The sequence below is a fragment of the Labeo rohita genome, chromosome 6, assembly GCF_022985175.1.
Source record: "Labeo rohita strain BAU-BD-2019 chromosome 6, IGBB_LRoh.1.0, whole genome shotgun sequence".
NCBI classification, from domain to species: domain Eukaryota; kingdom Metazoa; phylum Chordata; class Actinopteri; order Cypriniformes; family Cyprinidae; genus Labeo; species Labeo rohita.
In genome coordinates, this window is record NC_066874.1 from 115,963 (window position 1) to 143,836 (window position 27,874).

A 27,874-nucleotide genomic window follows, 5' to 3' on the forward strand; every position below is an offset into this window, starting at 1 on the left:
TGAAAAGGAATGTTAACAGGTATAAAGGTAAAGCTCCACACACACACACACACACACCTGTGGAAATTTCCACTTGCTCAGCCGCACCCATCGTCATGAAACAACACACAGAAGCTTCATTGTAAAGCACTGCGTTTCTTTGAGAGTTCTGTCTGCTGTCGTTGTGGAGAAAAGCTGCATTCATTTCTAATCAGATTTACTCAAGTGTTACTGATTAAACATCTGAGTGAATTTACTTGAGCAGATAAACATCTGAGTCTAAATGCTACTGAGAAAAAAATACTACAGAAACAGTTGTTAAAGAGACACGGCCTCAGCTCATCTGTTCTCACGTCAGTTTCAGTTCGGCGTGTGTTAGTGCCGGCTCACTTTACAGCGGCTTCGGGTTTGGAAGTGCTGCTCCCATCAGTTTTTCCCACAGGGATTTTTAAAAAGTCTTCATCAAAGAGTCTAGTCGTCAACTAAACCAACCAGCTACGAGGTGAATCACAACATGACAAACCTTGATTTGAAACTAATGAGTACAAAAAAGGATCAAAACTGTGTATTTAATGACTTTAATGAGGGAAAGAACTACAATCCCATGAACCACTGTGAATGACAATTTAAACACTATTACACAACTACTGATTTCAAGATATTATCACACATGTATAAGCAACGTATTTTGTTTATTGCAAAATAAGCGTATATATGTACGAAGGGCGTAGAGACACTATTACGTCATTCGCAGTGCTTCGTGGGAGTGGGTGGAGTTAAAAGGCTCTATTGCTTCACATGATTCACCGATTGGTGAAGATTTCTTTGCAGAATCATTTGTAGATCAGGAATTCCCCTGTTAAACACAATTACTGACAAAATATGAAGTGCTGATGGCTTTAACCAAAGCATAAACCATCAATCACAGTAGAGCTGTCTTTACCGGGGCTAAGTTACTGTGAAAAATGAATCCCCTATGAAGAAAATGCGATTTACCCGGAGAATCCGACTGCTGCGTGTTAACATATTGCGTCTGCACGTGAACATCATAATCAATTCTGTGGTGCTCAATCCTGGAGATCTGTCTTTCTGCACACACCTGAAGCACCTAATTAAAATCTTCAGGAACACTTGACAGTTGTTGGAACTGAAGGTGTCTGTCCAGGAACCGGACCGGCCACCCCGTCTCAGACGGTGATCTGGTCTATCAAGTCTGTCGGGTGAAAGTTCACACCATAAACGCAACAGGCGTCACGGGACCCACCTCGTGTGTGGATTGTGCTTGTGTAACTGACAATTATAATTCCTGTAATCAGTCTACGTTATTGCGCTGATATTATCGATCTCATTCAGTAAATCAGCTACGATTTGTCCAAAGCATACTCTATTAAAAATAAGACCGTGAGAGTGCTGTGATTATCTGTGCTTCATTCTGTCTTTGACGTCCGGAGGCAGAAGGTCCGTCAGACTGTCCTCCACGATCAGAGCGGCCAGTTTGAGCGAGGGACAGTCGGCGATCTCGGCGGGCAGAGACTCCAGCCGGTTTCCCTTCAGCTCCAGCCGAACCAGCTGAGCCAGATTCCCGACCCGCGGGGACAGCGTGGAAATGCTGTTATTCCCCAGCGCCAGGACCTTCAGCCTCTTACAGGAGAACAGCTCCTCAGGGAGACTCTCCAGCGAATTGAAGGCCACCGAGAGGAACTGCAGACACTGAAGGATGCCGATCTCCGAGGGCAGAGACGCCAGCTGGTTGTGCGAGAGGTCCAGGTGTCGGAGTTTGGTGCAGTAACAGAGGCGAGGCGGAAGCCTGCGGATCTTGTTCCAGCTGCCGTCCAGCGTCTCCAGGGCGCGGAGTTTGCTGATGTGCTCGGGGATGTAGGAGATGCCGTTGTGCCAGAGTTTGAGGGTGGTCAGACGGCGACAGTGCTGCAGACTCAAGATTTCTTCGACGGTGGTGAGCCGGTTCTCTCGAAGGTCCAGCTCCTGCAGGTGGGAGAGGCTGAAGACGGCGCTGGGGATCCGCTCGAGGCCGCAGCCCGTCAGCTCCAGCGCGGCCAGGTTGACCAGCTTCTTCAGGCTGCTGAACACCTGAAGCCTGGTCCCCTCGTTGTGGACGCAAAGCCGCAGGAGCTGACCGGAAACGTCCACCACGCCGGGCGGGATCTTGGTCAGCCTGCTGCGCAACGTCAGCACGCGCAGGTTCTTCAGCTCGCGTAAAGTGTCCAGGGACGTGGCGCGGGAGAGCTCGCCGCTCAGAGGGCCGCTCAGGTGAAGCTCCTCCAGGCTCTGCAGGGTGTACATCCACAGCGGCACCTGGTCCGGGCTCTCGAAGGCCAGACGCAGGACTTTCAGGTTCTCGCGCAGATGATTGAGGGCCGCCAGCTGCAGCTTGGCCGGACTGTGGATCAGCACGATCTCCTGTAAGGCCGTGAGCTGCGTTACGGTTCCGGGGACCGTGACGTTACTTATCAGTTCCAGTTTCAGCGATTCGACCTCGGAAATCTCGAAGACGGTGTCCGGCAGCCCCGGCAGCATGAACAGGTGGAGCTCCAGCCTCTCGCTGGCGTTGCGCGCCAGGCGAGCCCGAAGCTTATCGCTCGTCCACTCGTGGTTGAGGTTCAGCTGCCGTAAGCGGCCCTCGCTCACCTCGGACAGGAAGACGGCGAAGCGCTTGGAGTACAGGGCGTCGTACTGGTCGCTGAGGTGCAGGAGAAACGCGAAATCGTTCTTGACATCCGGGATGTCGTTTATTCCCGTCTCCAAGCGAACCGCCTCAAAGGAGTACTCTTTGAGCGGTCGATGAAACAGCCAGTACAGCGAATAGATGCACAGCAGTCCGTACACCCCGACGAAGCATATGTAACAATACGCCAGTTTGGAGAACAGATGCGCTTTATTGTAGTTGCAGCAGAACGCGCTGAAGCCCGTCAGATCCGGAGGCACCGAGCACATCACCACGATCTGAATGTTTGGGACCAGCACGATGCTGTAGACGGTGATGAGAGCGAACTTGAAGACTTTCAGCACCGTCTGCAGCACGTACATGAAGTAGAGCAGATCCGCCTCCTCGACGTGTGTCCGAAACTTCTTGACTTTCTCGAACAGGGCCTTGGCCTGCTCGCCCTCTTTTTTATCCAAGAGCGACGGCTGCGGTTCTGCCGATTTCTGGTCCGAGCCGGACTTTATGGAAGATCGGACCGGAGACGCGGCGTCGGCGTCGGCGTCTGCGCGGTCCGCGGCCGATTTGGTCATCGTATTCTTTCTCCAGATGACCATTCTCTCCTCTCGTCTTTCTTCGTACACTTCGCTGATGGCTCTCGTGGTCCAGGGAGAGTCGAAGCATTTCCCCAGTATGATGACGAACAGCTCGATCTTGGACGACGTCCCCGGGAACTTGAACCAGAAGCTGCTGGCCACCATGAAGATCATGCTGTGGATGACCACCAGGTAGGGGAAGTACTTGCCGTACCAGTGCACGGCCCGTTCGTAGCAGAAGTGGTTGACAAACTCGTACTGGTGGATGTCGAGGCCGTTCTTCCTGCCGAACACCTCCACGATGTTTGGACCGAGATGTTTGGTGATGGCGAACTCCCACAGACTCTCGTTGTCCCTGTTCTGCCGCAGGTGACTGCAGTCTCTGTCTCCGCCGGAGAGATCCGTGAATCGGTTTGGCAGGCAGGATATCTTGTCCTGAGTCAGCTGAGGAGAGATGGAGATTGTCTAAGCATCAGTGATGATGATGACACATGAAACATCACAATCCTCTAATGAACATTTACACTACAAACAACCGCGTGTTTCTGGCGGTGGCGACGGGTCGTAGCCGGCGGCAAATGAAAGGGAGATCGGAGGCAGATCGCAACGGGAGCCTGATGGCAAACACGCCGCAGAGACGCGCTATCTAATCAGCTCTATGGCTCTTGCCTCATCACGTCTCTTTATTGCACACATTCCTGATCGGAAGCTCATGCCCGTTCACGTGCCGCCGCAGAGCGCTGAGCCGAGTGGATTTGGATTAGGGTTAGGGAATTTTTCTGTCCTTTGAAAATTTGACTAAAGATTGATTCGCCAGCACAACCCCACTGCAGTTTTTACATGTATATGTTTTACATGTACATGTATGTGCATCTGCACCAGGCAGGACTGATAGTGGAAGGAGATGTTTTCTGATATGTGAATCAGTGCCAAAAACACACTGGCGAACGCAATGACTGTCCACAACAGCAACACACAAAATATGTCCTTTTCAAAGAATGGTTCAGACAAAAATGACAGTTCTCCCCCTCATGTCATTTACGTCTGCACGCGGTGTTAGTGAAGACTGAAAGCTGCAGTAAAGGGAAAGAATTTATATGAAAACCTAAATAATTTCAACCCGTTCCTCGCACAGAGCGTGTGAGTCATATGGACGGCGGTTTTTATGCCTTTATGATACTTTGATGGTGTTTGTTGTGGAGTGTGGCAGTAAAAATCACTGTCTACTTTCATTGAATGGTAAAACGCAGCTCAGCGGTTTTTCAAAACGTTTCCTCTTGTATTTAAGGAGAGGAAGAAAATCGTACAGAAAATGACATAAAGCTGAGTAAATGATGACACAATTTTCATTTTGACGTGAATCATTTTTCAGTCACTGATTAACAGTCTCCGTACACAAGGTTTTGTATTGACTCATATCTGAGGTCTCGGTCAATCTGATGTAAGTGCCGTTATATCACGATGACCCATAAAGCTCCCGTGTCTGGATCGGTCCGATGTCCCACCTGAAGCGTGCAGCCAAACACTCCGATCATCAGCATAGCGATGCCCAGATACTCAGACAGGACGTCCCACCAGGGCTTCAGGACCCGGAACTGCGGGTTCTGCTCGGACGTAATGTTCCGGAACTCGTTCACAGGAATCATCTTCGCACCTGCCAGAGGAGAAGGACCGATTCAGTCTAAAATATTAGGAAACTGTCAAAAAGCAGAGTACTTCTAATGCTTTGCCTAATGTTGACATTATGAACCTGATCAGCCATGTGTAATGAACATTATTTGTATGACACTGGTTTTATTCATCTGCGTTATTACTGAACTCAGGACCATGTGACACTTTCATGAGTTTCTGCAACACTGTAACTATCAGAATGAAAACAGGCGCATTAGTGGTTGTTTCTCAGTGTTGACTTCACCATCTCAATGTGAGACTGACAATAACGACGTTCACCATCATAAAACCGTGGATACATGTGTTCATATTCCAGTACTGCTGGTAATTTACAGACTTGTATGTGAAATCGATATAAAACCAAGTCGTAACTGTGCAAGGAAAGCCGCCGAATCGAGTTCGACTGAATTGAGGTCAAGTTTAACTCACCTGCGCGTCCGTTTCTCGGCACATTCACGAGCGCGTTCGCATCTGCACCGGTTCGGAGCTGAAATCAGACTCTGTCCGGCGACTCAAACCCTTCGGACAGCAACAGTTTGAGGGCGGCCGTTCAAGCGCCTCCCAGAACAAGTTTGTTCATGAGAACTGAGTGAGTCAGAGATGAGACGAGCCGTCAACGGTAACAATCACTATAAACTTCATCTGAAGGCAATTAAACAGCCCTGCATCAGATCCATATTTCACTGTCACTTTTCGCCGGATTGACATTCCGTTGTGAAATGTTTAGTGCGCGCGCGAACAGCCGTCAGATTAAATAAACAATTCAAACACACACGCGTTTGTTTTTGTGAGTTGTGGGGACTTTCCATAGACTTCTATAGATTTTATACTGACCAAACGATATTGTCTGTCCCCTAACCCAACCCTAACCCTAAACCTAGCCCTCACAGAAAACATGTCTGCATCGTTACACTTTCAGATAAACACCATTTACTATTTTTAATCATTTTTTAACATTGTGGGGGCCGTCAAAAATTTCAGGTTTTACTATCCTTGTGGGGACATTTGGTCCCCACAATGTAGCAAAAACTAGTATACACACACACACAGTATAAACTGTTCTGAGCGCCACATCTCTAATATAGTGAAATATCACTTATGTGAACATTTTATCCTCCTTATTAGTTCTTCATCGGACACATCACAGACTCGCTTTCCTCTACTCAAACTCTTGAGGTTGAATCGCTGGGTGTTGTTTGTAACCTAAGATTGACTCATCTATTATTAGTGCTAATATTATGTTTTTACATCTGTTTTTGCTGTGTTTTGGCGCCACCGCGCGAATCTCCTCACAAATCAACACAAACTACTGCAAGAAACATATTCCTTTAATATACAACGTTTGTACAATGTATTCGTTGCTGTAAAATTTACAAAGCAGACTTTAAATAACCCTTTATGCTTAATTTCGAATGATTAAAAGGAAAAACGCATCCCTTTTCAAACAAAAGCTTAATTTGTAAAAACCAGCCCGAGTCCACTGACAATCAACAGGAGCAAAGGGACAATTTTTCAAATAAATAAAAGAAAAAACAGACTTCATGCAATACCAATGTACAAAATCCCTGGAAAAGCAGCTTAAATTGGTTTTACAAATACATCATTTCATCAGCCTGTGAAAATCATCTTTCATTTGAGCAAAAACAGAGTTGGCATCAAATGCCTTTGTAGGCTGGAATACGGTTAGATAAATCTGGAAAGGCTTCACATCTCATTTCGTTAGTAAAAATGATCTTGTACGTCTGTACATCTCCAGAAGCTCAGAGGCGGATCTTTAGTTCTTTTCAAACAAAATCAGCTCCATCAGTTTGATCGACATCTCGCGTAAAAATACAAAATCATCAGAACAGCTTAATCGGAGCCAAACTACACCGAACAGTGGTTTGGAGAGGACGCGTCTGTTCGTTCGGGCTTCGGCCGTCTCGGTCCGTGCGGCGAGCGATCGGGCTGCGGATCGAGTCCGGCAGACGTACTGACGCGGCGGGTCATGGCACTTTATTGGGCTCAGGAGGGAGGTAGACGTCCACGCGACCGTCGGCTTTTTCCGGACATCCCGTGTGGACGCGGCTGACAGAAGTTCTGCTGCTCGATTGTTAACCTTCACTCGGCTCGACCCCACGAGACAAAAATACAAACAAAAGGAGGCAGGAGATTCAGAGCGCTCCTGTCCTCACGTGCACTGAGACTGACGATCATCAGGACAACAGATTTATTGTGCGCTAATGACACCAGCTGTGAGAGAGAGACGCACAGATCTGTAATGAGCACAGACAGACAGACAGACAGACAGACAGACAGACGGAGGCGTGTTTCTAGCGTTTCTGACACGGGCTTATGCCTTTTTGGCACGGCTCCATGGTCACCGCCACTCCGACGCCGCTGCGGCCCGACGTCATGTTGGTGACCTCGGTCCACGTGTCCGTTTCCGGGTCATAACACTCCACGCTGTCCAGGAACGTGGTCCCATCATACCCGCCTACAGACAGACAGACAAACAAACCAAGCGATGTCTCTGAATACTTTGCTTTAATAATCATCACTGGTTCAGTCATGAGCATTTCAGTAGCACCTGAATTAAAACCTTAATGTATATTGCATCAAAAAAAATAGTTGATTATGTGTCTAATCCTGGTCTATGTCTTCTCAATGACGATTCTAACTCTGTACTGTATAAGTACACTAAAGAACAAAATGTTGTTTGCTGGTTTTACAGCTGCAAAGAATGCAATCACACAAAACTGGTTTACTCCGCACATGTGTGCAAAAACATTTTGGATTCATAGCCTCCTTAAAATAGTGACTTGTGAATGTACAACAGCACGAATTAACAAGGCTAAACCTAGTACCATTGATGCATGGCAATGTTTTTCGTCCAACATTTTAGACTATATAAAGGAATGACCATATAAAGGTTTTTTTTCTTTCAGGTTGTAAAATTACTGATATGTCTGTTGCTCCCCTTTTCCCTGTTTGTTTGTTTGTTCGAATGGATGTTCTTCTGTTAATCTAAAGACAATAAAATGTTGATCACAAAAAAAAAATTCTTAATACACGTTGTAATGCATTAAATCTTTTCAGAATCAGGGACACTTTATCTACACTTTATCTTCACACAATATTGTATTTTATTTTGTTGTATTTGATTAACTACCTTTACCCGAAAATTGAGTGTTTACTGTTGCCCTTTGCATTGTTGATGTACTATTTCCTATTGAATACTGTACAGCCGCCTTGTCACAATTCTGTATTGTTAAAGGCGGTATATAAATAAAGGTAAAAATAAATAAATAAATAAATAACTGTAACCACAACTAAAATTCAGTATAATGTGTGAAGGTCTGTCATGTGTTTTACTGCATTACGCATTCTAAAAGGTGTTGTATCATAACCCTGATTGTATCATAAATGTATCATATCATAACCCTGATTACAGCCATTCCATAAACGGGGTCCGTTCCGACTGTGAAATGCGAGGTCGTACCCAGCACGTAAATGCGTCCGTGGTGCGTCGTCACTCCCAGCGCGCTGCGTCGGTGCCTCATGGACGCGATGAAACTCCAGCTGTCCGTTTCCACGTCGTATCGCTCCACGCTGTTCAGCTGGTTGGTGCCGTCGTATCCGCCCATCACGTAGATGTAGTTCCCCAGAGCGCACACGCCTGAACACACATCACATGATGCTCAGCTTTACAGCGTGACACATCAACAAATCAAAGAACAGACACCTTTGATCCTGCTACTTCCTGCTGTTGGAACATCATAGAACAAACAGATGTGATTAATGATCTACATCTGATCATTAATGTTTAACCTAGTGTCAGAAAAACCAAGAATGTTCTTCAGAAACAGCAGCAACACCTGGAGAGCTCCGAGGAACAGATCAGACTGAAGTGTTCATGCTCTTATTCGCTGCTCTCAAGGAAGAATGAACGTCACACCGGTTTGGAGCGACGTGAGGAAAGTAAAGGATTGAGATTTTTACATGAATTATTTCTTTACGGTGTGGCGTGCGACCTGACCTGCGCCGCTGCGGACCGTGTTCATGGACGCTATGCTCCTCCACTCGTCTCTCTCGGGGTTGTAGCATTCGGCGGAGCTCAGCCGGTGCGTCCCGTCGAAGCCGCCCACCGCGTACAGCAGCCGGTTGATCACGGCCACGCCCACCCCGATACGCCGCGTCAGCATGGGCGCCACCAGCTGCCAGCAGTCCCTCTCCGGATCATACCTGAACACACATCACAACCGCATCATCACGCACCGCCACAACAGAGCCGTCACTGATTTACCTGAAACTCACCCGACCGACGGACGGACGAGTCGTCATAACTCCAGTGACTCACTCCAAAGTTCAGTGTTTATGTGTTATTAATAGCGCTTTCCACTTCCTGCTCAGAATATTTTTTGTCATCTGTTATTCATCACTAATCTCCATAAACGTCACAGAGATCAGTGCTGTACGCTCGCAAAAGCTTTTAGGTGTTTTCCAGTGTCTGGCATGAAAAGAACATCATGACATGAAAATCAGGTGAAAATGATGCGTCTGATCATTTAAGCCCAAAATGTGCTGCGCTTACTGCGATTCTCTTGTTAAGCGATGACGCAATGCGTCCCAGCGAACGCTGTTTCCGAGTCCAGCCGTTTATGAGCACTGTTTATTCGTATGAAACATTTAGGCTGAACGTTATGGGTGTACACTACAGTCTCTGTGCTCACAGCATTCCAAACACAAATATTTTTTATGTATATTTTCCTTGTCTGGCTCTCTTTTCTTGGTCGTATTATATCACATTGTGAGTGTATTCGCTTCTTAAGTCTGACGTCAAGCGTCACCTCTACCGTGACTTCCAGGTCCTAACGCTCTGTCAGATGAAATGAAAAAACAACAAATGATACTAATTATACACTCACGATGCGATATAATACTAAACAAAGAATTATAATCCTTGGTGCGCTCAATGGACGCATTACGTCGTCACTCAACAAGCCCATATTAGCACTGTTCGTTGTTTCCTCCTGGCGTCCGACAGAGCGTTCGGACACGGAAGCGGTGGCGCGTGACGTCAGACTAAACGAGCGAATTGGGTTCGCGTGCACGTTATCATCAGCACGTGTGCGTGCCGCCTGATTGGTTTCAAACGAAGAGTACATGCTTTCTGAATTTTTCCCAAATGCACATTAATCGCCGGATCGCGAGCCGTACGTGTGTAAATAATCAGAGCTATGCTTAAACATGCAGAACATCAGACTATATATTTCATTAAATCAGTCTTTTGATTCGATAAGCACACAAATCCATGCTAGTTTCGATTTTAGTTTGATTGGGCAGATGCTTTTCCAAAGCAATGGAGCAAAACACAGTGTTAGAGATTCTTTTTGTTATTATGAGCTCTGAATATTTTCAGCTCATTATAAAACAGTGGCACGGAAAAGTAGCGTTCACTGCAGTCTAGATAATCGTTGGGGATGATAATCAGCTGCGATCTACCTGCTGCAAAGTGACGCCGGTTATAAAACACATCATCAAACATCAACGATGATGCGTGTGAAATGGGCTTCGCCTCACCTCTCCACGCTGTTGTGATGGACGCAGCCGTGCGAGCCGCCCACCGCGTAGATCATGCAGTCGATGACGCCCACGCCGATGCGGTTGCGCGGGACGCTCATGGGCGCGCAGGGCAGCCAGCAGTTGTTCATGGGGTTGTAACAGTCCAGCATGTTGGAGTCCATGTTTCCGTCCGGAGCGTTGTTCCTGCCGCCCACCGCGTACAGCAGGCCGCTGATGACGCAGGCCGCCAGCCCGCTGCGGGGCACCTGCAGATCGGCCAGCCGCAGCCACGCGCCCGTGCAGGGGTTGAACGCCTCCAGGTAGCTGAGCGACTGGCGGAAATAGCCGCCGGCCGTGTAGATGAGCTGCGGCACTTTGGGCGTCCGGCAGGGAATGACTTTGGTGGGCTTGTGCAGCGTGAGGTCCTGGAAGATCTGGGACAGGTAGTCTTTGCTCTGGGCGTCCCACTCGAAGTGCTCGAGCTGCCGCTGCAGGAAATGCGGCGTGAGCGAGTGGCAGCGGACGGCCTGCAGCAGCGCCTGGACGTAGGGCCGGCGGTTCTCGCGGTCGTACTGAACCCACGCCACGCACGCGTGAAACACCTCGGACTCGCAGCGCACGTTCAGCTCGTCGCGGCTGATCAGCGTCACCAGCTGGCAGTGAGACAGGTTGAAGAACTCCTCCTGCGTGGCCACCTGAGAGACAGACAGATTCGGCATCAAAACACTTAATGACGGTGCACACAACAAACGTCAGGATACGATGAATACGATGACTAAACGTATGTGACCCCATTAAAGATTGGCGGGATCTGTTTCCTGTGGAAGCGATGAGACTAATAACGGTCGGCGTCCTATTGACCTGAGGATCATGTTGATCTACTGGAGAATCGGACACAGCACTGATTTACTCATTTCTGCCATTTAAACAAAACAAAACGGGTTTGCCGTGCTGCACAATCGAGCAAAAAATGCCATATGTATTAATACGGATATAAAATAATGACTACATAAGAAATTATTAAAATGATTACTATTGTAATATTTCACAGTGAATGGGTCAAATCAGGTATTCAAGAACAATGATGTAATGACAACAATAGTTTTGTTTTAAATTAAAGGATTGCTGCACTTCCAGAATAAAAATTTCCTGATAATGTACATCATCCAAGATGTTCATGTTGTTCTTTCTTCAGCGCAAAGAAATCGCGTTTTTTGGACAAACGTTCCAGGATTTTTCTCCATATAGTGAACGTCAGTGGTGCTTGAAGGTACTGAAGGTTAAAAATGCAGTTTCAAGCCGAGGAAAAAGGGTCTTCTCTAGCGAAACGATCTGTCATTTTATTTAAAAAAAAGAATTGTATTCGTACACTTCTTAACCTCAAATGCTCGTCGATGCGCATGCGTACTCTGTGCACTCCTGTTCAAGACAGTTACGGTATGTCGATGTAGGATGATTTTGAAGTTGGACTGAGAAAATAAGATGGGAGTTTTTCGACATACCCTAACTGTCTTGAACAGGAGTGCACTATTATTTTTTTTTTTTAATGATAAATCCCTTTTTCCTCAGCTGGGATCGTGTAGAGCGCTTTGAAGCTGCATTTTTAACCTTCAATTTGTTGAGCACCATTGATGTTCACTATATGGAGAAAAATCCTGGAATGTTTTCCTCGAAAAACGTAATTTCTTTGCAGTTGAAGAAAGAAAGACATGAACATCTTGGATGACAATGGGGGTGAATAAATGATCAGGAAATGTTTATTTTGGAAGTGGAGTAATCCTTTAAGACTGTCTTAATTTCTTCATTTTCAAATGTTAAACTATCAACGTTTATTTTGGTGGAAGACTGCAGAGAGTCAGTAAAGCTGTTTTTAGTTTGGTTAGTGCACCTTTCGCTCATATTAAAGCGTGTTGATCATTTGCTGAAAACACCCGATCGTCAGCCGCTGCCGTGCAGACGCGCACAGCGACGCGCTTGACTCTGAAACACGCAGCACGTGTATTATTTATTTACGATAGTCACACTAAGTCAAATTTCAGTTTTATTTCGATGAATCGTGCAGTAGCTCTGGGTTTTGGTGCGGGCGATCGACAGCCGTCCGGCGAACAGGAAGACGCGTGTGACTGACCTGACTGAAGTTCATGTAGATGTATTCTCTGGCCTTCTGATGAAGCTCCGTGCAGCCGATCTGCTCGGCGAAGTTGGCGATGCCGATGGCGTTGCTCGGGTCGAGCTGCTGCACGAGGAAGTCGCAGCAGGCCTTGACCACGCTGTCGATCTGGTACATGACGGCCCCGTTCATCACGTGAATCACGCACTTCTCGCCCACGGAGATGCTGGCGGTGTACGCGAACTCGATGAGCCGCCCCATGACCTGAGAACAAACAGACACAGCATCAGAAAGAGCCGTCGCTGACACCTCCTGAACTCTGACCCCGAGACCCTCCTACCTTGGGGTGGATCCCCTCGATGGGCACCACCTCCATCCCGCACTCCTTCAGGCCGTTGGTGAACATGGCGCGAAACACGGGCGAGGACGACGCCAACACCACCTTGTGAGCCACGAAGTCCACGGCCTCCAGCTCGTTGTATTTGACCCTCAGCGTGACGTCGCACAGCTGTCGCTCCAGACGCAGCTCGTTCATGATGGTGAAGGCGGCCGCCGTGTGGCTCTCCAGCGTGTAGCTGAACACGCGGTGGCCGTTCCGCGCCGACGGCGTGACCTCGGCCTTACATTCCGTCATACCGGACGCCGCGTACATGCTCACCGGCCGCGGCTCGGCGCACGCATCCTCGCTCGCCAGCGCGGGAGAACGCCGTCCGAGGGAGACGGCTGAGTTTGGCGCTGTGTGACGGGACGCTCTTCCACCTGCGGCTCTTTCGGCTCAGACGTGCTGTTATAAAGCGACGCGCCCAGAACTCATGGTCGCCCGTTTGCCGATCACAGCCCTCCACGCGCGTCAGCCTTCTCCATTTCGTACGCGATGGGTTTCAGTCGACAGGGGAATCCGCTAAGACGCTTCACCATCACCAGTTTATTCACGAACCAGGAAGAGCGCAGAGACAAACACTCCCGTCAGCTGAGAAAAATCCAACCGGTCTGTCTTCACATATTTGTGTCTCTTCCTCAAGGGGAGGAGAAACTTCTAGAGCATTTAACATGTGAAGCGACACTGTCTTTCTCAGCAGGGTTGGCTTCACTGGGAAGATACACCAGTCTCAAACCAGCATCTGAACCCGAAGGTTGGACGTCTCTTGTTTGTGAAGTATCTTTCAGTGTCAGATAGAGACCCACGAGAGGCCGGTCAGACGGCGGTACGGCAGGAACCACGCGCGTCCTTCGGTCTCGTCTCAGCAGTTTAAGTCTGAGTCCTGAGAAAAAAAACACAGAGACATTTTAACCAAATGAAATGAAACACAGCAATCGTAATCACAACTACAGCAGCAAAACAAACTCATCTCAATGTCCTGCGAACAAAACAACAAACGACTGATTCGGCTCACTGATTGCCGAGACCGAGACCGATCCCGTGCGCTCAGACCAGCACGGCACACACTAGTCCCCTACTAAAATAAACAGAATAAAAGATTAAAGTGTGAATGAGGGCGTCACATAACCTGCGGTTTTATCGGACTCACGGCCTTTGACATGAACAACTACAGATACTGGAAGGGTTTTTGCTCCTGATCAAAAGTTAATGTTCATATATTAACAATGACCTTTTTACTGTTTGACCAATTAGAACAGACTCACTAGATTCACTGAAGATCAGTCAGTGTCCTGTGTGTGTGTGTGTGTGTGTGTGTGTGTGTGTGTGTGTGTGTGTGTGTGTGTGTGTGTGTGTGTGTGCAGGTAAACAGCAGCTGCATAAATGACAAACTTTACAGAACTGCAGAGAACGTTCAGAGATCAGGACAGACTTAAACTAAAGTTTACGATTATTTAGCGCGTGAAATTGTTTAGTGTGACATTTCTAACCCAAAATCAATACATTTAATCGGAAATGTCACGATCGGTTTAATAAAGGTTAAATAACGGTTTAATAAAGGCTCTAAATTCATGTGTTGTTTATAATCCCTCTTACATATTTTCAGTATACAAAATAATACTAAAATCACAAAGTGCAAGTATAAGTCTGGAATATTTACATGTTTGAGGTCTGAGAGGCCTGAAATCCCCGGGCTGGAGTTTAAACTCTATCCGGCCTCCGGCAGATCAAAGGCGGTCGCACACAGAGCGGCGCCGCGGCGCGAGGAGCGAATGTAGAGCGCCGAAATGAACTCTGACTGAAGCTGCAGTCGATGTTTAAACCGTTCCGTTCCAAACCCCCCTTGTGTTTCAATTATTAATCAAATACACTGTCGTTTCCACACGGTCACAAACCTCAGCACTTGTAAACATGCGGAGTATGCGAAGACGACTGTAGTGTAAAAGTGTGTTATTACTGTTATTATTCCTGCTCAAGATGCATTTACAGCAGGCTGCGATACACTGATAATATCTCTCAGTATGACCTAAATTCACAACGATCTGATCCTCATTTATAACGAAACACGCCATCATCGCCATCATCATCATCATCATCATCATCATCATCATCATAAACACCATCACTGTCCTTCAGCAACTCAATAAACCAGAAGCTGTAAAAGTGACCTGAAATAAAACGGTTTCAATCACAGTACAAACACAGTAAACAAAGTCGCTTATGAAAACACTTACAGATCATCGCAGCGGCTCACGGTGTGTGTGTGTGTGTGTGTGTGTGTGTGTGTACTTATCTACTTATCTGTGTGTGTGTGTGTGTGTGTTTCATACTCACAGAAAGCAGAAACTCAGCGTGACTAAGCACAGCAGAGACACGCGCGCTCCCGAACCCCCGTGCACGCGCAAACACCGCTCAGACGCCAGTGGATCGATGGATCGATCATAATTAGCGCTCGTCTGCGCAGGATCGAGTCTTCTTGCTTCTTTCACCTCTTGAAGAAGACCAGTGTATTAACTCTAATTATAGGGATGAAGAATGTTATGTATATTTTAGAAGAAACTGAAACACAGACAGAGTCTGTCAGTGTCAGTGTCTGATTTTTAAACATCATCATCATCATCATCATCATGGGGCAGACTCAGGGCTGACGGTCAGGGCCGCATTAACCATTGGGCTAGGCGGGGCCGAAGCCCCGGGCCCGATCAAGGAGGAGGCCGTGATTGGCTGTGGAGTAGATTGACTGGCTGTCCCGCCACGCCCCCCACATATTAGCGCTATTAGGAGCTTTTCCATGCATTACCATTAGAGATTAAAACGTCACTTTTGAATTTGGTTCACAAATCAAATGCATTTATTCTAGATTTTACTCTTGCACGACCTGTGCACGTATTTCAGGTGCACTAATATCCGCATTCACCTCTCTTCACTTCGTTCTGCTATAATTTGGAAATGGTACGCAACAGAACTTATCTTCGATAAGTAAAAAGGTCAGCTTTTCTAGAAAAAATGAAATAAAATAAATAAATAAATAAATAAATGATGAGAGGGGTAAACGTGATTTAGTTAGTCAAATCTCCAGCTAGGTTAGGTTGTTGGATGTATATTGCTTTTGTGTTTGAACAACGTACCCTATATTCGTTTATGCGTTGGGAGAAAACCCGGTACAAATATATCAGTAGGCGAAGATTTCATTTAAATGCATTGTGATTTAAAAACATATTTAACTGTTTCAGGACATTAAGCAGCAAGGCAGAATTCGTGTGTGTGTGTGTGTGTGTGTGTGTATATGTGTGTGTGTGTGTGTGTGTGTGTGTGTGTGTGTATATGTGTGTGTGTGTGTGTGTGTGTATGTGTGTGTGTATATGTGTGTGTGTGTGTGTATGTGTGTGTGTATATGTGTGTGTGTGTGTGTGTGTGTGTGTGTGTGTGTGTATATGTGTATGTGTGTGTGTGTGTATGTGTGTGTGTATATGTGTGTGTGTGTGTGTGTGTGTGTGTGTATGTGTGTATGTGTGTATGTGTGTGTGTGTGTGTGTGTGTGTGTATGTGTGTGTGTGTGTGTGTGTGTGTGTGTGTGTGTGTGTGTGTGTGTGTGTGTATGTGTATGTGTGTGTGTGTGTGTGTGTGTGTATATGTGTGTGTATGTGTATGTGTGTGTGTGTATATGTGTGTATGTGTGTGTGATGCAGCAGTTCAGAGCGCGGGCAGCAGGTGTCGCTACACGTCAATAAAACACCGCGGTAAGAAAATCCGTTTGTCATCAAACTGTCAGACTGTTCTTTTGTGTATATACCGGTTATTTGTAAACGGAGTGATTTGTCAGTAGTTGCTAATTCCCACACTCTTACACATCTTCTGTTAGTGCAGCGGGTTTTCATGCTGTGACTCTTGGCAGAAATTGACTGGCACGTGCTGTTTCGTTTTTTAGAACTGCTGTTACTGCAGTTTACTACAGTAAATGTCTATTGTTTATCTATCTTTAATTTTCAACCAGTCTATCTATTATTCCCCCAGTGGACATAGACATTTATGAGCCTATTTTGATCAGAATAATGAGTGAAGCCTTGAACCTAAACCAGACATTAAAATGGGCAACGGTGGAAACAGGACGTTCGCAGTATCTCCAGTAATCTTGACAACTTTAAACTTAAAAAACCTCTGAGTCACATTTAACCAATCGCCCTGATAATCATAGTTTCACTTCTATTAATAATGGTCTAAAGCTTCAATTCTGGCAAATGGTGGCAGAAGTGAGACAGTGTGTGTGTGTGTGTGTGTGTGTGTGTGTGTGATACACACGTCTGTTTCATGGCAATGGCTTAGTGAGCAGCACCCAGGGCTTGTGGTTTGGTGTATACGGCTCTCTGAAGCATGTGGTGTGTGTGTGTGTGTGTGTGCACGTGATGGCAGTGTGTGTTTACGGTAAACAGGGGAAAGCTGAGCTGAACAGTGTTTCCATGTTAGTGTGCAAGTAGAGCAGCCCCTCTGCAAACTCCCACAGATGTGAACCGCAGCCTGCCTACATGCAGCACCGCCAGCGGCGTCAATCCAGCGCGGTCACATCTCGGCACTGCCAGCACGCCGGACACGCTACGCACGAAATGACGGCGTGACCCTAAAGCATCTTCAGTGTGAATACCTCTAGAATGATTTAAACCCGTTAAGTTCACGAAGAACGTGGTTTTAACAGCCCTCTCACACTGACGGCAGCAAAAGAACTTTTTTTCAGTATAAAGAAACCTTTATGGAATGGAGGTTCCATATTCATCCCTACACACACACGTTTATGTTTTATTATCGTTGAAGTGAACTGATGCTGTTTTCTATCCCTAAACTCTCACCAAATCAGTTTCGCTGTCGCCCTCAATCGTGTGACTCAATGTCGGGACAGAATGACAGACTGCACTGTGTCTCAGTTATCTTCAAAAATATTTAATATCATGTAAGAAAATAATTTAATATCAATCAGTTTTTACAAAAGCTTGTAAAAATGCATGTCAAGCATTTACTACAGACACCTTAAATATGCTTCTGTGTGAAGAGATGCTCACAGTTTAACATTCGATAAGAGCACAGGAGTGGAATATCTACAGCGATGTTCTTCATGTTGCTTCTTTTATCTGTGGAGGTTTGGTGTGCATTTAGCAGTAGCAGAAATGACAGGAGTATATTGTCATATATAATAACAATAACAGTTTTATTTGTTAAGCGCCTTTTCCGAGCTCAAGGTCGCTGTAACAGGCCGTCTGCTGTTCGGTGCAGCGTACGACATGTTTGTTTGAAGCCTTTGCATGCATTCAGATCTCAAACCGATAGCGACTGATGAACCGATATCTGAGTCTCTGTCATTCTGAGTGTTTAACTCAGTTCATATGTAAAGGACTGAACGTTAAAATGCTGAAAAAGTCTTTCTGCCCAGGACAGCAAGTATTCAGGTCCGTGTAGCGAACTTTGCCATAAAGCGACTGTCACATTTGAAATTTCACGTTTCTCTTTCGGTCCGCGCGAAAGAGTCTTAAATGCGTTCGGGGTCACGCGCCGAACGCGTACGGTCAGGAGAGGGCTTACGCGACGACGGACAGCTTGAGTTTGGGATAGATGGATTTGACGGGTAAGGTGGTGCCGTTGCCCGACGAGATGGTCGTCTCCAGTCCGTGCCGGGTCGCGTCCGTCTTCGTGAGGCTGATGCGAATGCCGATCTTCTTGATGCGCCCGTCCTTGGTCATCAGGCAGGGGCAGCAGAGCAGCTTCAGGAAGCCCCGGCGCATGTCTCTGCTCGTCAGCGTGTAAATGACGGGGTTGATGAAAGAATTGATCATGGCCACGCCCAGGAAGTAATCGGCCTTGAAGAGGATGGGACACTCCTTCACGGGACACATGAAGTCCATCAGCAGGAGCACGAACAGCGGCATCCAGCACAGGATGAACACCCCCAGCACGATGGTGACCGTCTTCAGCAGCGCCATGTACTTCCGCGAGCGAAGGCCGTAGGGTTTGCGCTGCACGCACACCGGGTTCTGCGTGTTGGACTTGACGAAGTGAAAGATGCGTCCGTACAGCAGGACGATGGCCAGCAGGACGGCCATGAACACGAACACGCAGAAGAAGATGTAGCTCTTGGCGTAGAGCGGCAGCACGGTGGAGCAGTTGGGCAGGTCATGCACACAGTTCCATCCCATAACGGGCAGGGCGCCCAGCAACAGCGACAGCGCCCAGCTGGCCGCGATCAGAGCGAACATGCGGTTGCGTTTGGCGCGGTGGTACGGCTTGGTGTTGAGCATGGTGAAGTAGCGCTCGATGGCGATGGCCAGCAGGCTGATGACGGACGCCGCCAGCGTGATGAACACGCCGCCTTCCCTCAGAAACCACAGCAGCGGCGTCAGCTTCAGCGTGTACGGGCCCGACAGCGCGATGTTCAGCATGTAGGTGAAACCGGCCAGCAGGTCCGAGAGCGTCAGGTTGCCCAGCAGGTAGTACATGGGCATGTGGAACTTCTTGTTCCTCCAGATGGTCATGAGGACGATGGAGTTCTCCACGACGATCAGGAGGCAGATGAAGAGGAAGACGACGGCTTCCGGTTTCAGTCTGTCTTTGTATCGGTCCTGCTCCAGTTTGCCAGTGTAGTTATAGTGCAGCTGAAGGATTTCGTTGCAGTGGTAGTCCTCGTAGGCGCTCGTGAGGGCGACCGAGGACGCGTTGGCCATCCCTGCGCTGGTGGTCACGGCCAGACCGCAGTGAAGCGCCACCCTGGTTCACCAGAAAAAATGTCTTTTTGCTCTCAGTCTTCCTCAGCGGCGAGAACACGGGCGTCAAAAAGCGGAACGAGAGTTGCTTTGTACGGGCTGATCGTGCCATTGAAGGTTGAGCGGACACTGGGTGGCAGAACGGCTTCGTTTGGGCCCATCGCTTCAGTCCTGAGAACACAAGAGCATCATCAGGTCAGCGAACCAACCAAACTTCACTTTCTCCTGCTGCTGTGCGGACATCTGAACTTTCACTTTGACTAGCAGCCACTGTTTTTCATGCCACCTATGTCAAAGGGTTCGTGACTCAAAAATGAAAATTTGCTGGTAATTTACTCACTCTCAGGCCATGACTTTTTTACTGAGTAGAATAATAAATAAGACACTCTGAGAGTCAAAAAAAGCATATCAGGCAACACAGAATGAACAGCCGTGGCTCCTGACGACATATTGAGGTCTTGTGAAGCGAACCGAGCGTATGGATTACAGGCAGTAACGTTGTAAATAACGTTCAGTTCGTTGCACAGATCAATCGCTCGGCTTCATAAGACCTCGATACGTCGCCGTGAGCCACGGCTGTTCATTCTGTGTTCCCTGATGTGCTTTTTTGACTCTCAAAGTGTCGGATAATATTCTTCTTTACTGTTCTGCTGAAGAAACAAACTTGGATGGCCTGAGAGTGAGTAAATTAGCAGCAAATTTTCATTTTTGGGTGAACTGTCCCTTGTCGTCTGAGTCACTTTACATTCGTCAACCGCTGCTCTTTGAATTTGATCACATTTAGTGAAATTCAGTCAGTCTGATTCATTTCATGAGCAGAAATCTTTAGTTTTTCATACTTTTTCACTTTCAGACACACGTCAATGATGTCGAACCAAGGAATTCTGGGGCTCTATTCAGACACATGTTAACATTTAACTGTATCGTGTTACATTAGAGGAGCGTGTATGTGGAAGATTGATGTCTGTTTGGAGCTCAGCCGATCAGACCTTCTTCCAGTAAATGAAAGCGCTCTAGCAAATTCTGTAGATTTGCATTTGTACAATGATGCTTAGAAAATGCATTAATTTAGACATAATCAATTCATTGAAATATGCATAATAATGTCTTAGCCGTTAACATTAACATTAACCCTAACTAACAATGAGCAATACATTTATTACAGTATTTATTAACCTTTGTTAATGTTAGTTGAAAATAGCATTAACTAAGATTAATAAATGCTTTAGAAGTATTTTCATTGTAAGTTTATGTTAACTAATAAGTCGTGTTAAGTGAAGCCTTATTGACCTTTGATTCGTTCACATTTTCACATGCTTAAGAAACTTCATAAAGCGTCGCTAAAATCAGACAAATACTACTAAATTGGGCTCATGGTTATTTTCTGTGTGTGTTTAATTTACTGCGTTCTAAACTGGTCTTTGGTTCTTGGTTAAATCTTAACCAGAGACACACGTTAGAATTACACTTAGCTAGAAGCATATATAGAGCATCTGTATCGTCCTGGTTTAATTAAACAATAAAATAAAACATTCAGCTCAAACTGGAATGAGTAAAGACAGAAGCAAACACACACACACACACATTGATCTCCTCTATAGAATCTGAGCCTGTAGAGCGCCTCATTATTCATAACAATTTAACATGAGTAATTATGTTTCAGAAGGGTTAGAAATCTCTTACCGTTTCTAGTTTTGTGTGTCAGTGATCTTCTGCTGTGGCATGAAAACTTCAGTGGAAGAAACAAACACGACTCAACATGAAACTACAGAGGAGCTGCACACGAATGGAGACGCGCTTACAGAGAACTCGCTCGCTCGCCCACTCGCTCTCTCTCTCTTTTTTTAAACTCTCTCTCGCTCACTCACTCGCTCACTCACTAGCTCTCTCTCCTCCAGACCTGCAGTGGTTGAGGTTTTAACACTTGCATGTTTGTTGGTTTTAGTGGGCCATAATATGATTGCAGTATGGCTCTTTCCATAGAAGTCACATTATTGTTCACTGGTAATTAGTTCACACAGCACAGTGGATGATCTGTAAACATCCAGCAGTGCGAATACCGTTCCAGAGCGCGGCGAGGCTCTCTGCGGTTTTGGTGACGTCAGCGCGTGTGACTGAACCGAATGCAGGTTCAATCAAACGAGATGAGCTTAAATCTGTCGTTGGATCAGATTCGAGCTCAGACTTGTCTTCTCATGTTCTGCCTCAGGTATCAGAGTTACTGTTACTGCCCACCGACCTGCCCGACCGCATGTCTGAGCTTCCTGTTCACACACCTGCGCACCTACTGACTGACTTTGAACCGCGTGAGTGTGCGCCGCTGGAAGCTCCCGTGACGCGTCAGACGCTGCCGACACGAGAAACGCTGGAGTAAAACAAACACTGAGCATCGGTTCAGCTGACAGACGTTACAGATCAAACAGTTGACACAGAAAATCTGATCCGGCTTAACTCTGGGCAGATCCTGCAGAGCATCTGCAGTAAAACTGGTTCTCCGCTTTATCTGGGAATGAAACGCGAGAGCGCGTTTGTTTATTGGCGTAGTTTTTAGCATGAATATTCGACTTGAACGAGCTCTGTCTGGCAGTCGTCTGTGTAACCGTCCGTTAGATGCTGTTCTGCCGTCTGATAAAGAGGTCAGAGGTCAGACGGGTCGTCCAGCTTGACCTTTGAGGTCACATTTATCCTTCCTAGTCTCTCTGAAATGAGAACAAAATGGGCCGCAACGTCCTTCTCTGCATTACTATTTGCATGCATCAACATTCCAGTCCAGACATCAGCTTTGTTAATATTGTGCTTTGTACCATACAGATTGTTTCAAAAGAGCTTTACAACTTCATTAAAAAAATAAAAATAAATAGTAGCACAACAGCCTAAATATATTACAATTTTGAACTTAAAATAAAGTTTTGGATGTGAAAAAAAATAAATTAAAATACACTGAAAAAAAAAATAACTTGTTGGATTTGCTTAAAAAAAAAACCTTTGTAACAATTTCCACTGACACATTTTAACACAAGTAAACTTTACTGCTACCGCTCTGTACAATCTACGTACCATCGAATTTAACGTTCATAAGAGCAATTAAGTAAATATTACATAATGATATATAATTTCACTTATAGAAGTAAGTAAAAGGTACGACATCCACGGTTCAATACGCACTTGCGAATTGCGGTTTTTCGGTTTTGCATTCCTTTTATTTCTCTCTGAAAATGTTCTGTACGGGCACACGCCGTAGTCCTACACGTGATCCTCAACATGAGTTTTGCAGTATTTTGCTATTTTTTAATGGCGGTCCATTATGAATATATTGTTGAAATATGACATCGCTGCAGCACCAGCGCAAAAGGAAAACAGCAGCAAAACAAAGGGTCTTGTGTATTTTTCGTGAGAGAAATGCGATGAGATTGGCAGGTGTCAGAAGAGGCTGTTTGTCGCTCATGTCGCGGCTCTGCTGCGGTCGCAGGGCTTTATTAATATTGCGGTGAGAGCGACGAGCTTGTTTCCTGTCTTTCTGCAGTCGTTGCCACGTTGTATGTTGACCTGCTTGTTTCAGAGTCAGAGCGTCTTACGCATTCAGATGATGTAAAAAGAAATCTGTAGTACCGTCAGCTAAACATAGTCCAGACTCCAGCGAATACATTCACTCACGAACACACGGACGAGCTGCAGGAGATAAAAACACATACGAAACGTCTCTCTCTGTTACTCATGGATGCTGGTTAAAGTCAACATGACATGTGTGCGCTTGTCTCATCGCTTGTATTTCAGAGTGAAATCTGATATTCAAGAAGAACAAACGTAGAGCAGGATTTCAGCCCTAAGTTCTCAGTCGACCCGTGTTGCTCGGGTTCCTCAGTCTGTTCTCAAGAACCCAGCTCATTTCTGAAGAACAGCGTGCTGGTTTATGCGAGTGATTGGTTAGTTAAGTCGGTTAACGATGGAGACTCAGCGTGTTAATCTCATCATCTGTCTCGTCTCTAGTCTTCTTCGGTGAGATGATGAAGTTTAAACCAAACTGACTGCAGTATGTGCGTCAGGTCTGCTTCATTCAGCTTAAATTCTGAGAGCAAACTCCTCTTGTGTATAAAATAAAACAGGGTTATTGTGACTTTACATCTCGCAATTCGGACTTTTTCCTCAGTATTGCGTGGCATAAACTTGCAACTGCAAATTATAAAGTCTAATTCTGAGGGAAAAAAGAGTCTGTTTTCTTACAATTGTGAATTATATCTTGCAGTTCTGAGAAAAACGATCAGAACTGTGAGAAAAAATGTCACGATTACTTTATTTTTTTATTCAGTGGTGGAAACAGGCTTTCAGTCTCCGTTTTGATGTGAGCTCCATCAGATCACAGTAAGGTTTTATTGCTGTCACTGTGAGTGACTAGCAGAAGATGCATTTGATGATTTAGCTTGAAAAAAGTAACATATCAATACATATATTTTGCCTGTAATATCTGCATTGAGCCATTTTATATAAACAGTAAGCGCTGTATAGCTGTGGTTTACAGTCAATTTAGAACAGCCAAGGGGGTTTTAGTTCCACATCAGTGTCCTTCATCTGCTCTACATTCACTGTAAACCAAGGCTTCACGGGGTTCACTGCTGTATTTAACCCATCCTGTGTGAACACATCATCTGTGCATGAGATCATCCGCTGGTTTGGTGTGTGAATTTTGACCTGCTTTAGTTCAGAGTTTCATTTGTGTGTCTAAACTCCAACCCCGCAGCTCATCGGCACTGCGCGCGCTCCATTCCTGCATTTTTAGGGTTCTGTCTTTGAACTTCCGTTATTGCTGTTGCTGTTGTAGAGTTAACGAAAGTTATCATGAGCACTGTAAAGAGCCTGTCATAACTGGAAGATTTTAGAATGAACGGTTCAAACATAAATTCGCACGATCCAACAGAAGACAACGAGCAAAACGCTAAAAAGGGCCCGAGCCTCATCGGCATATGAAAAACAGTACGACAAAGGAATAGTATGTCTGAATTCATAGTATTTGAAAATTAGTAGCCAAAAAGTACCGGATGACTCACTGCTTCCACCCGTTCTGCAGTGCTCGTCCAGCGGATGCTGTGCTATCCCATGAGGCCACGGGAGAGGAGCTCTGAATGGCAGTGATGCTGGTGGGTCACAGCTGGGTGTGTCTGACAGACAGACGTGTGATTAATGTACGGTGTTGGGGCTCAGGGAGCGTCTGAAAACCCAAACCAAAACAAAGTGTTTCTGCTCCTGTGTCTGTGTACAAAACCAGTAAGAGACCTGAAAACATAAAAGACACACGAGCAGAGAGACGCGTCACACTCACACGCGCCTCCGCTTATCTGTCTGACTGTGACTGCAGTATCTGAACATCTCTCCTCTTTCTGTCTGCTTAGTCTCTTTAAAGCTTTATGAGACTAAACAAACCCACTGGCTGACTGTCGTCCGCTGAACACAAGCAAAACAAGCACACATACACACACACACACACACACACATAGACACACACTCACACACACATTGCTGATGATATATTCATAGGTTTTCATAGTGTTTTTACAGTGTTACTCATTTTCACGTAAATGTAGTCGTTTTAAAATAATTAAATAAAATTAGGACTGTCAGTCAGTTTGAATCAGTTCATTTACACTCATGTCAAAGTGTTTTATTAACAGGTCTGATTGTAACAGTAAAGCAAAGATCACATGCATGGTGTCCTGTATAAAATAAATAACAGCAATATATAAGTACAGCAGCTAAAAACATCATGAACTGCATCGTGAAGACAAACTGCCGTTGTGTGTGGATGTTTTCATGATTATCATCTCGGTGCTTTCGGAGACGAGACGAGATGACGGAGCTTCGCCGCGGGTCGAGTCGGGCTGAATGTCAGGCTTTGTGGGTTTTTCTGTAACTGCGCTGGCCTGCCGTTCTCAGAAAGATCGCTCACTTTCCACGAGTCACGGTAATAGTGGCAGGTGCTGATTCACTTGTTCTCTAAGCAGAACGTACTGTAAAAAACCACCACCAATCAGCGGAACAGTGACATACACATTTCCAACATTTTAAGATAAAAGTCAGCTTAATGTTTCACCTCAAATGATGTGGTGTGTGGCCAATATGGTAATATCCCATACTCGGAATTTGTGCTCCGCATTTAACCCATCCAAGTGCGCGCGCACACACACACACACACACACACACACAGTTGGGGGTTCGTTGTTTTACTCACGGGCTCCTCACTCGTGGTACTGAGGGTGGAAGAGAGCGCTGGTCAGTCACTCCCCCACCAACCAATCCTGCCGTTACCGAGACTCAAACCCTTTGTGTTACGAGTCTGACTCTCTAACCATTAGGCCACAGCTGCCCCATGATGACACTTCAATTTATATGAATGTTTACTCTTAACAGAAAATCCCTGCACCCATTCTTTCTCTCTTTGGGCTGTTTTGTGATCCGCAGACAAACAAGCGTGAGTTTGACAATCAGACACACACGTAATCAGACAGACATTCAGCCTGTAATTATGTGCGTGTGAATCACACTCATAAAGCACCATGAATGTGTGAACGCAGCGTGACATCGGCGTCTGCAATCACACACGCGTGTGCAGGACCGACTGTCCCGTAAGTGAGCGGAGGAAATCTCTTTTTCTACTCTTTATATTGTCATACTGAATCTTGAACGTTAACGCGTGGGGTCCATAAGCGTGATCACAGAGATGAGCAGTCAGTTAGTATGATCAAAAGAGTTTATTCCAAATTTATAGAATGTTCAAACACAATACATCATGTAAGATGAAGAATATGTTCCTAATCCCGCTGGACAAATGACACACACTAGTGTGAGCGTGGAAGTGTGTTCGAAAGCAGTTTACTTTATAAAAGTGCCTATAGTTGCAGAAAGACCCAAGGAAAAAAGACAAGAAAATATAATTAAATCAATAAACTTTATTTAATAATGTCCAAATAAATAAAGATTACATTTACATGGTATTTTATGTAACGAAACACTCAAAATCACTTAAAAAATAAATGAACTATTAACTATTTTTTGCTACACGTGTATGTTGTATTGTTATGATCAGGCCGTGTGTGTGTGTGTGTGTTTTAACAGGAAGCCTTCCCTATATTTCTTGTGCTATAGTGACAGGCGGTGAGTGTGTCAGACGCTGATATCAGCCGTCGCTCTCACCACACACGGGCCGTTGAACGGATCCTCACGGATGCTCTGATAACACACACATACAGCAACCGTTTCCTTCACACACACACACACGCACACTCATTTACTGAGCTATTTGAATAAACACATATCACACGCTCTGATGTGACTGATCCTGAGCTCACGTATGTCACACACATGCACTTTCAGATGATGGTTTGAGAGCTGGTAAACGCATTATGCTGCGATACTCACTCCAGAATTCCTCCGGTTTAATCTCTATTCCTGAAGCGTTTTAAAGCCGCCGGGAGCTGCAGGTCCGCGAAGAGCTGGAAAACCTCCAGCACAGCAGAATGAAGTCTTTGTCCCACTAATGATGGCGTCTGTATGAAGGAACGCTACATTGATTTAGGGTTCAGCTGAAAGGAAACACTCACGTCTTTCACGTTTACTCATTTAGCAGATGCTTCCATCTAAAGTGATTTACAACTAAAAAAACACCCAAACCTTTGTAGATGAGCAGTCATATTTTCAGAAGTAAACCAGATCAAACAAAACACTAGAACAAATGATAGAGATTTATAGTGTGAACTAATGAGTCTAACAATTGTTTGTTCACAAACAACCAACTTATTATTTTATGAATTCATGAGCCTTTTTACACATGTATTTAGTTTCAGTCTGACAGAAAAATGTAAAAGGATAAAGTGACAGAATTAGGATAATGAGTGTTATTCTCACATTTATGGTCTGAGGAGTCTAGTAATATAGTGAAATCTGTTGAACACGACTAGTGAGCCTAATCTTATAAATCGGCTGAATCGTGTTTCCGTTTAAATATGGCACTGGTTTTGTGAGCATTTGTTTAAAGACACAGAAAACATAATTAACCTGATAATAAAACAACAGAACTCTGAGAGACTCGCTGCTCACTAACAGAGTCACAGAAACACGTCTATCTCCGGTCCATACAATGTGAGAGTGAAATGGCATCAGATTTTGACCTCATTTACCCTGACACATTTCTGTACCTTCCTGGAA

General features: G+C 45.6%; 3 protein-coding genes across 5 annotated transcripts; all 3 read right to left on the reverse strand.

The window, feature by feature from the left end:
* Nucleotides 1-266: 266 nt before the first annotated feature.
* Nucleotides 267-5,575, reverse strand: si:zfos-323e3.4 (volume-regulated anion channel subunit LRRC8E). Its single transcript, XM_051112398.1, has 3 exons — nt 5,335-5,575; nt 4,740-4,888; nt 267-3,678 (listed from the first exon to the last, which is right to left on the reverse strand). The coding sequence occupies exons 2-3, from the start codon at nt 4,878-4,880 to the stop codon at nt 1,396-1,398; spliced, it is 2,424 nt and encodes an 807-aa protein (XP_050968355.1). The 5' UTR covers nt 4,881-4,888; nt 5,335-5,575; the 3' UTR covers nt 267-1,395.
* A 637-nt stretch (nt 5,576-6,212) lies between these two features.
* On the reverse strand, nt 6,213-15,549 carry keap1b (kelch-like ECH-associated protein 1b). Of its 3 annotated transcripts, none has more exons than XM_051112399.1 (7): nt 15,273-15,549; nt 12,900-13,821; nt 12,578-12,823; nt 10,468-11,144; nt 8,924-9,129; nt 8,387-8,563; nt 6,213-7,381 (listed from the first exon to the last, which is right to left on the reverse strand). In XM_051112399.1, exons 2-7 carry the CDS (start codon nt 13,209-13,211, stop codon nt 7,218-7,220), a joined length of 1,782 nt encoding a protein of 593 aa, XP_050968356.1. In that variant the 5' UTR covers nt 13,212-13,821; nt 15,273-15,549; the 3' UTR covers nt 6,213-7,217. The 3 variants fall into 3 exon arrangements, with proteins under 3 accessions (XP_050968356.1, XP_050968357.1, XP_050968358.1); XM_051112400.1 differs by lacking the exon at nt 15,273-15,549 and adding an exon at nt 15,173-15,225; XM_051112401.1 differs by lacking the exon at nt 15,273-15,549 and adding an exon at nt 14,599-15,136.
* A 2,343-nt stretch (nt 15,550-17,892) lies between these two features.
* On the reverse strand, nt 17,893-21,711 carry s1pr5b (sphingosine-1-phosphate receptor 5b). The gene is made up of 2 exons (XM_051111688.1): nt 21,365-21,711; nt 17,893-19,852 (listed from the first exon to the last, which is right to left on the reverse strand). Exon 2 carries the CDS (start codon nt 19,640-19,642, stop codon nt 18,503-18,505), a length of 1,140 nt encoding a protein of 379 aa, XP_050967645.1. The 5' UTR covers nt 19,643-19,852; nt 21,365-21,711; the 3' UTR covers nt 17,893-18,502.
* Nucleotides 21,712-27,874: the final 6,163 nt, after the last annotated feature.

Excerpts from the sequence above, each read along its gene's own strand:
- si:zfos-323e3.4 (XM_051112398.1), bottom strand. The coding sequence starts at position 4,880 with ATGATTCCTGTGAACGAGTTCCGGAACATTACGTCCGAGCAGAACCCG. Across the intron at positions 3,679-4,739 it reads TGTTTGGCTGCACGCTTCAG|CTGACTCAGGACAAGATATC; the intron begins GTGGGACATCGG and ends ATCTCTCCTCAG.
- keap1b (XM_051112399.1), bottom strand. The coding sequence starts at position 13,211 with ATGTACGCGGCGTCCGGTATGACGGAATGTAAGGCCGAGGTCACGCCG. Across the intron at positions 12,824-12,899 it reads TCGAGGGGATCCACCCCAAG|GTCATGGGGCGGCTCATCGA; the intron begins GTAGGAGGGTCT and ends GTTTGTTCTCAG. Across the intron at positions 11,145-12,577 it reads TCTACATGAACTTCAGTCAG|GTGGCCACGCAGGAGGAGTT; the intron begins GTCAGTCACACG and ends TCTGTCTCTCAG.
- s1pr5b (XM_051111688.1), bottom strand. The coding sequence starts at position 19,642 with ATGGCCAACGCGTCCTCGGTCGCCCTCACGAGCGCCTACGAGGACTAC.